This window comes from Oncorhynchus masou, unplaced genomic scaffold (genome assembly GCF_036934945.1).
Source record: "Oncorhynchus masou masou isolate Uvic2021 unplaced genomic scaffold, UVic_Omas_1.1 unplaced_scaffold_1338, whole genome shotgun sequence".
Classification (NCBI taxonomy): domain Eukaryota; kingdom Metazoa; phylum Chordata; class Actinopteri; order Salmoniformes; family Salmonidae; genus Oncorhynchus; species Oncorhynchus masou.
Window position 1 is genome coordinate 1 of NW_027003261.1, and position 10000 is coordinate 10000.

At 50.3% G+C, this 10000-nt stretch overlaps 1 protein-coding gene across 1 annotated transcript in view; it reads left to right on the top strand.

The window, feature by feature from the left end:
* Positions 1–597: 597 nt before the first annotated feature.
* The window catches only part of LOC135530416 (general transcription factor 3C polypeptide 1-like), a gene marked incomplete at its 5' end in the record, with an annotated part of 106889 nt that continues 97486 nt past the window's right edge, over positions 598–10000 (top strand). Inside the window, 4 exon segments of the mRNA XM_064958749.1 lie at positions 598–774; positions 2028–2171; positions 3495–3591; positions 5294–5417. Of these exon segments, the coding sequence (XP_064814821.1) occupies positions 598–774; positions 2028–2171; positions 3495–3591; positions 5294–5417 (542 nt within the window).

Genomic DNA, 10000 nt, shown 5'->3' on the forward strand with positions numbered 1-10000 from the left:
GATCTAATTTGACACTTATAGTTATACTCCGTTATCGTTGTAAGCGGTGGCGGAGCACGCGAGGCGATATTGAAAATCATACCATTGTATGCTATATAAATGTTATATCGCCCACTTCAATGTTTGTAGATCTGTAAGGTGGAAGCAATAAACTGGTGCGCGTTGGTGTTGGAAACGGTGGTGCGCGTTGGTGTTGGAAACGGTGGTGCGCGTTGGTGTTGGAAACGGTGGTGCGCGTTGGTGTTGGAAACGGTGGTGCGTGTGTGTTGGACACGGTAACCTTCCGGTTAGTAGTCCAACACTCAAACCACTAGGAGACCCTGCCGCCCCAATTGAACAACGTGTTTAAATGTATTTTGCGACGTGAGCTGTGTGGTCAGCATGTTACATTAAGGGTTTAGGGCCGAGGGATTGGGAGTGGGGGAGGGAGTGGGGGAGGGAGAGGGGGTGTGATATGGGACCGGCTGTTAACATTACATTAGCTGATAACCTCTCCTCCAGGTAGAATCAATCCACAACTTGTCATCGACTAGTCAGGTAGATACTCAGAATGGTCCTAAAACAACCCCTAACCCATGATGACCTCTCCTCCTCCAGGTGGGGGAGGAAGCTGGTAATGGTGGCCTCCCAGAGGTTAAGGTTCAGGGTGTTAATAGGTGACGGAGGAGACCCGGACTTGAAGCTGACTGACCACTCATACTGTATCCTGGAGAGGGTGGGGAGGGCCCGCTGGCAGGGAGAGCTACAGCGAGACCTGCACTCCTGCTCATTCAAGTAGGAAAACACATTGCTACCTCTTTAGCTACTCCTGCTCATTCAAGTAGGAAAACACATTGCTACCTCTTTAGCTACTCCTGCTCATTCAAGTAGGAAAACACATCTCTACCTCTTTAGCTACAGCGAGACCTGCACTCCTGCTCATTCAAGTAGGAAAAACACATCTCTACCTCTTTAGCTACTCCTGCTCATTCAAGTAGCAAAACACATTGCTACCTCTTTAGCTACTGAGAGATGTGTACTCCTGCTCATTCAAGTAGGAAAACACATTGCTACCTCTTTAGCTACTGAGAGATGTGTACTCCTGCTCATTCAAGTAGGAAAACACATTGCTACCTCTTTAGCTACTCCTGCTCATTCAAGTAGGAAAAAACATTGCTACCTCTTTAGCTACTCCTGCTCATTCAAGTAGGAAAACACATCGCTACCTCTTTAGCTACAGCGAGACCTGCACTCCTGCTCATTCAAGTAGGAAAACACATTGCTACCTCTTTAGCTACTCCTGCTCATTCAAGTAGGAAAACACATTGCTACCTCTTTAGCTACTGAGAGACCTGCGCTCCTGCTCATTCAAGTAGGAAAACACATTGCTACCTCTTTAGCTACTCCTGCTCATTCAAGTAGGAAAACACATTGCTACCTCTTTAGCTACTCCCGCTCATTCAAGTAGGAAAACACATTGCTACCTCTTTAGCTACTCCTGCTCATTCAAGTAGGAAAAACACATTGCTACCTCTTTAGCTACTCCTGCTCATTCAAGTAGGAAAACACATTGCTACCTCTTTAGCTACTCCTGCTCATTCAAGTAGGTTAAACACATTGCTACCTCTTTAGCTACTCCTGCTCATTCAAGTAGGAAAACACATTGCTACCTCTTTAGCTACTCCTGCTCATTCAAGTAGGAAAACACATTGCTACCTCTTTAGCTACTCCTGCTCATTCAAGTAGGAAAACACATTGCTACCTCTTTAGCTACTCCTGCTCATTCAAGTAGGAAAAACATATTGCTACCTCTTTAGCTACTCCTGCTCATTCAAGTAGGAAAACACATTGCTACCTCTTTAGCTACTCCTGCTCATTCAAGTAGCTGGCTTGACAGGAAAACCACAGTGATCTCCTCTACCTCTTTAGTGTTTATGTACCAGCATGCTCTCTGTCACTTTCTCATCTCTGCAAAGTTGCTGGAATACCACTTATTGTCTGTTCTGATTGGTCACACTATGTAATAAGCTGCGTTGTGATTGGTGCAGGACGGACCCGAGGAAGATGCACTACTTGAGGAAGTCTCTGACACAGAATGATCTGATCACCATGCAGTCTCATGTCCTCAGACTGGCCAGCGGAGCACAGCAACACTCCATACTGCTCCTGCTCAAACGCTTCCACGTCGACCGGTCAGTACACACTCTCTAACCTGATTCAGTTCTAAACCTGATTCAGTTCTAAACCTGATTCAGTTCTAAACCTGATTCAGTTCTAAACCTGATTCACTCTCTAACCTGATTCAGTTCTAAACCTGATTCAGTTCTAAACCTGATTCACTCTCTAACCTGATTCAGTTCTAAACCTGATTCAGTTCTAAACCTGATTCACTCTCTAACCTGATTCACTCTCTAACCTGATTCACTCTCTAACCTGATTCAGTTCTAAACCTGATTCAGTTCTAAACCTGATTCAGTTCTAAACCTGATTCACTCTCTAACCTGATTCAGTTCTAAACCTGATTCACTCTCTAACCTGATTCAGTTCTAAACCTGATTCAGTTCTAAACCTGATTCACTCTCTAAACCTGATTCACTCTCTAAACCTGATTCACTCTCTAAACCTGATTCACTCTCTAAACCTGATTCAGTTCTAAACCTGATTCAGTTCTAAACCTGATTCACTCTCTAACCTGATTGCAATGTAAGGCAGGTGGTTACAGCGTTGGACTAGTTAACTGTAAGGTTGCAAGATTGAATCCCCGAGTTGACAAGGTAAAAATCTGTCGCTGTGCCCCTGAACAAGGCAGTTAACCCACCGTTCCTCGTCCATCATTTAAAATAAGAATGTGTTCTTCACTAACTTGCCTAGTTAAATAAAGGTGTAACATTTTTTTGGGGGGGCCCCAAATCGGTGTCCAAAAATACCAATTGTTATGAATAATTAAGGCCGATTTCAAGTTATCTGCCATTCCGATTAATCGGTCGACCTCTAGTATTTACAATGGTGTTTGTTCTTCACTGGTTGGCCTTTTCTCGTGGCAACAGGTCACACATCTTGCTGCTGTGATGGCACACTGTGGAATTTCACCCAGTAGATATGGGAGTTTATCAAAATTGGGTTTGTTTTTGAATTCTTTGTGGGTCTGTGTAATCTGAGGGAAATATGTCTCTCTAATATGGTCATACATTGGGCAGGAGGTTAGGAAGTGCAGCTCAGTTTCCACCTCATTTTGTGGGCAGTGTGCACATAGCCTGTCTTCTCTTGAGAGCCATGTCTGCCTACGACGGCCTTTCTCAATAGCAAGGCTATGCTCGCTGAGTCTGTACATAGTCAAAGCTTTCCTTAATTTTGGGTCAGTCACAGTGGTCAGGTATTCTGCCAATGTGTACTCTCTGTTTAGGGCCAAATAGCATTCTAGTTTGCTCTGTTTTTTTGTTAATTCTTTCCAATGTGTCAAGTAATTATCTTTTTGTTTTCTCATGATTTGGTTGGGTCTCTCTCTGTCTCTCTAGGCGTAGTAAGTATGATATCCTGATGGAGTTGACCTCTAACCTCCTGTCAGAGGCGCCCAACCACACAGCCTCCATGATCACACTACGAGACCAACTGGTGAGACCTCTGTGTTCCAGTCAACATTGCATCGTTGAGCGGACCTTGTATGCATGTGTACCAGGACATGCAGTGTGTGGTTAGAGAGTGTACCAGGACATGCAGTGTGTGGTTAGAGAGTGTGTACCAGGACATGCAGTGTGTGGTTAGAGAGTGTGTACCAGGACATGCAGTGTGTGGTTAGAGAGTGTACCAGGACATGCAGTGTGTGGTTAGAGAGTGTGTATCAGCAGTGTGTGGTTAGAGAGTGTGTATCAGGACAATGTGTGGTTAGAGAGTGTGTATCAGGACAATGTGTGGTTAGAGAGTGTACCAGGACATGCAGTGTGTGGTTAGAGAGTGTGTATCAGGACAGTGTGAGGTTAGAGAGTGTACCAGGACATGCAGTGTGTGGTTAGAGAGTGTGTATCAGCAGTGTGTGGTTAGAGAGTGTGTATCAGGACAGTGTGTGGTTAGAGAGTGTGTACCAGGACATGCAGTGTGTGGTTAGAGAGTGTGTATCAGCAGTGTGTGGTTAGAGAGTGTGTATCAGGACAGTGTGTGGTTAGAGAGTGTGTATCAGGACAATGTGTGGTTAGAGAGTGTGTATCAGGACAGTGTGTGGTTAGAGAGTGTGTGGTTAGAGAGTGTGTATCAGGACAGTGTGTGGTTAGAGAGTGTGTGGTTAGAGAGTGTGTATCAGCAGTGTGTGGTTAGAGAGTGTGAGGTTAGAGTGTGTATCAGCAGTGTGTGGTTAGAGTGTGTATCAGGACAGTGTGTGGTTAGAGAGTGTATCAGGACAGTGTGTGGTTAGAGTGTGTATCAGGACAGTGTGTGGTTAGAGAGTGTATCAGCAGTGTGTGGTTAGAGAGTGTGTATCAGCAGTGTGTGGTTAGAGAGTGTGTATCAGCAGTGTGTGGTTAGAGAGTGTGTATCAGCAGTGTGTGGTTAGAGAGTGTGTATCAGCAGTGTGTGGTTAGAGAGTGTGTATCAGGACAGTGTGAGGTTAGAGAGTGTATCAGGACAGTGTGTGGTTAGAGAGTGTGTATCAGGACAGTGTGTGGTTAGAGAGTGTGTATCAGCAGTGTGTGGTTAGAGAGTGTGTATCAGGACAGTGTGTGGTTAGAGAGTGTGTATCAGGACAGTGTGTGGTTAGAGAGTGTGTATCAGGACAGTGTGTGGTTAGAGAGTGTGTATCAGGACAGTGTGAGGTTAGAGAGTGTGTGGTTAGAGAGTGTGTATCAGGACAGTGTGTGGTTAGAGAGTGTGTATCAGGACAGTGTGAGGTTAGAGAGTGTGTATCAGGACAGTGTGTGGTTAGAGAGTGTGTATCAGCAGTGTGTGGTTAGAGAGTGTGTATCAGGACAGTGTGTGGTTAGAGAGTGTGTATCAGGACAGTGTGTGGTTAGAGAGTGTGTATCAGCAGTGTGTGGTTAGAGAGTGTGTATCAGGACAGTGTGTGGTTAGAGAGTGTGTATCAGGACAGTGTGTGGTTAGAGAGTGTGTATCAGGACAGTGTGTGGTTAGAGAGTGTGTATCAGGACAGTGTGTGGTTAGAGAGTGTGTATCAGGACAGTGTGTGGTTAGAGAGTGTGTATCAGGACAGTGTGTGGTTAGAGAGTGTGTATCAGGACAGTGTGTGGTTAGAGTGTGTGTATCAGGACAGTGTGTGGTTAGAGTGTGTATCAGCAGTGTGTATCAGCAGTGTGTTTTCTCTCTGCAGAGTATCGGTGAGAGGACCTTCAAGCGTATGTATCAGTACATGCAAGCAGCCAAACTGGTCCAAGTGGTCATTAAACCAGTTGAACACCTCAACCCTACTGTAGGCCCCTGTGATACCAGGAGAGGTATGTACCCTACCTCACTACCTCAACCCTACAGTAGGCCCCTGTGATACCAGGAGGGGTATGTACCCTACCTCACTACCTCAACCCTACAGTAGGCCCCTGTGATACCAGGAGAGGTATGTACCCTACCTCATTACCTCACTACCTCAACCCTACAGTAGGCCCCTGTGATACCAGGAGAGGTATGTACCCTACCTCACTACCTCAGTACCTCAACCCTACAGTCGGCCCCTGTGATACCAGGAGAGGTATGTACCCTACCTCACTACCTCAACCCTACAGTAGGCCCCTGTGATACCAGGAGAGGTATGTACCCTACCTCATTACCTCACTACCTCAACCCTACAGTAGGCCCCTGTGATACCAGGAGAGGTATGTACCCTACCTCACTACCTCAGTACCTCAACCCTACAGTAGGCCCCTGTGATACCAGGAGGGGTATGTACCCTACCTCACTACCTCAACCCTACAGTAGGCCCCTGTGATACCAGGAGAGGTATGTACCCTACCTCACTACCTCACTACCTCAACCCTACAGTAGGCCCCTGTGATACCAGGAGAGGTATGTACCCTACCTCACTACCTCAACCCTACAGTAGGCCCCTGTGATACCAGGAGAGGTATGTACCCTACCTCACTACCTCAACCCTACAGTCGGCCCCTGTGATACCAGGAGCGGTATGTACCCTACCTCTTCTCCTAGACACTAGTCTGACGGCTGGTTCTCCTAGACGCTAGTCTGACGGCTGGTTCTCCTAGACGCTAGTCTGACGGCTGGTTCTCCTAGACGCTAGTCTGACGGCTGGTTCTCCTAGACGCTAGTCTGACGGCTGGTTCTCCTAGACGCTAGTCTGAGGGCTGGTTCTCCTAGACGCTAGTCTGACGGCTGGTTCTCCTAGACGCTAGTCTGACGGCTGGTTCTCCTAGACGCTAGTCTGACGGCTGGTTCTCCTAGACACTAGTCTGACGGCTGGTTCTCCTAGACGCTAGTCTGACGGCTGGTTCTCCTAGACGCTAGTCTGACGGCTGGTTCTCCTAGACGCTAGTCTGACGGCTGGTTCTCCTAGACGCTAGTCTGACGGCTGGTTCTCCTAGACACTAGTCTGACGGCTGGTTCTCCTAGACACTAGTCTGACTGCTGGTTCTGACGGCTGGTTCTCCTAGACGCTAGTCTGACGGCTGGTTCTCCTAGACGCTAGTCTGACGGCTGGTTCTCCTAGACACTAGTCTGACGGCTGGTTCTCCTAGACACTAGTCTGACGGCTGGTTCTGACGGCTGGTTCTCCTACACACTAGTCTGACGGCTGGTTCTCCTAGACACTAGTCTGACTGCTGGTTCTGACGGCTGGTTCTCCTAGACACTAGTCTGACGGCTGGTTCTCCTGGACGCTAGTCTGACTGCTGGTTCTGACGGCTGGTTCTCCTGGACACTAGTCTGACGGCTGGTTCTCCTAGACGCTAGTCTGACGGCTGGTTCTCCTAGACGCTAGTCTGACGGCTGGTTCTCCTAGACGCTAGTCTGACGGCTGGTTCTCCTAGACGCTAATCTGACGGCTGGTTCTCCTCGACGCTAGTCTGACGGCTGGTTCTCCTCGACGCTAGTCTGACGGCTGGTTCTCCTCGACGCTAGTCTGACGGCTGGTTCTCCTCGACGCTAGTCTGAGGGCTGGTTCTCCTAGACGCTAGTCTGAGGGCTGGTTCTCCTAGACGCTAGTCTGAGGGCTGGTTCTCCTAGACGCTAGTCTGAGGGCTGGTTCTCCTAGACGCTAGTCTGAGGGCTGGTTCTCCTAGACGCTAGTCTGAGGGCTGGTTCTCCTAGACGCTAGTCTGACGGCTGGTTCTCCTAGACGCTAGTCTGACGGCTGGTTCTCCTAGACGCTAGTCTGACGGCTGGTTCTGACGGCTGGTTCTCCTAGACACTAGTCTGACTGCTGGTTCTCCTAGACACTAGTCTGACGGCTGGTTCTGACGGCTGGTTCTCCTAGACACTAGTCTGACGGCTGGTTCTCCTAGACACTAGTCTGACTGCTGGTTCTCCTAGACACTAGTCTGACGGCTGGTTCTCCTGGACGCTAGTCTGACTGCTGGTTCTGACGGCTGGTTCTCCTATACGCTAGTCTGACGGCTGGGTCTCCTTGACTCTAGTCTGACGGCTGGTTCTCCTGGACGCTAGTCTGACGGCTGGTTCTCCTGGACGCTAGTCTGACGGCTGGTTCTCCTAGACGCTAGTCTGACGGCTGGTTCTCCTAGACGCTAGTCTGACGGCTGGTTCTCCTAGACGCTAGTCTGAGGGCTGGTTCTCCTCGACGCTAGTCTGAGGGCTGGTTCTCCTCGACGCTAGTCTGAGGGCTGGTTCTCCTAGACGCTAGTCTGAGGGCTGGTTCTCCTAGACGCTAGTCTGAGGGCTGGTTCTCCTAGACGCTAGTCTGAGGGCTGGTTCTCCTAGACGCTAGTCTGAGGGCTGGTTCTCCTAGACGCTAGTCTGAGGGCTGGTTCTCCTAGACGCTAGTCTGAGGGCTGGTTCTCCTAGACGCTAGTCTGAGGGCTGGTTCTCCTAGACGCTAGTCTGAGGGCTGGTTCTCCTAGACGCTAGTCTGAGGGCTGGTTCTCCTAGACGCTAGTCTGAGGGCTGGTTCTCCTAGACGCTAGTCTGAGGGCTGGTTCTCCTAGACGCTAGTCTGAGGGCTGGTTCTCCTAGACGCTAGTCTGAGGGCTGGTTCTCCTAGACGCTAGTCTGAGGGCTGGTTCTCCTAGACGCTAGTCTGAGGGCTGGTTCTCCTAGACGCTAGTCTGAGGGCTGGTTCTCCTAGACGCTAGTCTGAGGGCTGGTTCTCCTAGACGCTAGTCTGAGGGCTGGTTCTCCTAGACGCTAGTCTGAGGGCTGGTTCTCCTAGACGCTAGTCTGAGGGCTGGTTCTCCTAGACGCTAGTCTGAGGGCTGGTTCTCCTAGACGCTAGTCTGAGGGCTGGTTCTCCTAGACGCTAGTCTGAGGGCTGGTTCTCCTAGACGCTAGTCTGAGGGCTGGTTCTCCTAGACGCTAGTCTGAGGGCTGGTTCTCCTAGACGCTAGTCTGACGGCTTGGTTCTCCTAGACGCTAGTCTGACTGCTGGTTCTGACGGCTGGTTCTCCTAGACGCTAGTCTGACTGCTGGTTCTGACGGCTGGTTCTCCTAGACGCTAGTCTGACGGCTGGTTCTCCTAGACGCTAGTCTGAGGGCTGGTTCTCCTAGACGCTAGTCTGAGGGCTGGTTCTCCTAGACGCTAGTCTGAGGGCTGGTTCTCCTAGACGCTAGTCTGAGGGCTGGTTCTCCTAGACGCTAGTCTGAGGGCTGGTTCTCCTAGACGCTAGTCTGACGGCTGGTTCTCCTAGACGCTAGTCTGACTGCTGGTTCTGACGGCTGGTTCTCCTAGACGCTAGTCTGACTGCTGGTTCTGACGGCTGGTTCTCCTAGACGCTAGTCTGACTGCTGGTTCTGACGGCTGGTTCTCCTAGACGCTAGTCTGACGGCTGGTTCTCCTAGACGCTAGTCTGACGGCTGGTTCTCCTAGACGCTAGTCTGACGGCTGGTTCTCCTAGACGCTAGTCTGACGGCTGGTTCTCCTAGACACTAGTCTGACGGCTGGTTCTCCTACACACTAGTCTGACGGCTGGTTCTCCTAGACACTAGTCTGACTGCTGGTTCTGACGGCTGGTTCTCCTAGACACTAGTGTGACGGCTGGTTCTCCTGGACGCTAGTCTGACTGCTGGTTCTGACGGCTGGTTCTCCTGGACACTAGTCTGACGGCTGGTTCTCCTAGACGCTAGTCTGACGGCTGGTTCTCCTAGACGCTAGTCTGACGGCTGGTTCTCCTAGACGCTAGTCTGACGGCTGGTTCTCCTAGACGCTAATCTGACGGCTGGTTCTCCTCGACGCTAGTCTGACGGCTGGTTCTCCTCGACGCTAGTCTGACGGCTGGTTCTCCTCGACGCTAGTCTGACGGCTGGTTCTCCTCGACGCTAGTCTGAGGGCTGGTTCTCCTCGACGCTAGTCTGAGGGCTGGTTCTCCTAGACGCTAGTCTGAGGGCTGGTTCTCCTAGACGCTAGTCCTACGGCTGGTTCTCCTAGACGCTAGTCTGACGGCTGGTTCTCCTAGACGCTAGTCTGACGGCTGGTTCTGACGGCTGGTTCTCCTAGACACTAGTCTGACGGCTGGTTCTCCTAGACACTAGTCTGACTGCTGGTTCTCCTAGACACTAGTCTGACGGCTGGTTCTGACGGCTGGTTCTCCTAGACACTAGTCTGACGGCTGGTTCTCCTAGACACTAGTCTGACTGCTGGTTCTCCTAGACACTAGTCTGACGGCTGGTTCTCCTGGACGCTAGTCTGACTGCTGGTTCTGACGGCTGGTTCTCCTATACGCTAGTCTGACGGCTGGGTCTCCTTGACTCTAGTCTGACGGCTGGTTCTCCTGGACGCTAGTCTGACGGCTGGTTCTCCTGGACGCTAGTCTGACGGCTGGTTCTCCTAGACGCTAGTCTGACGGCTGGTTCTCCTAGACGCTAGTCTGACGGCTGGTTCTCCTCGACGCTAGTCTGAGGGCTG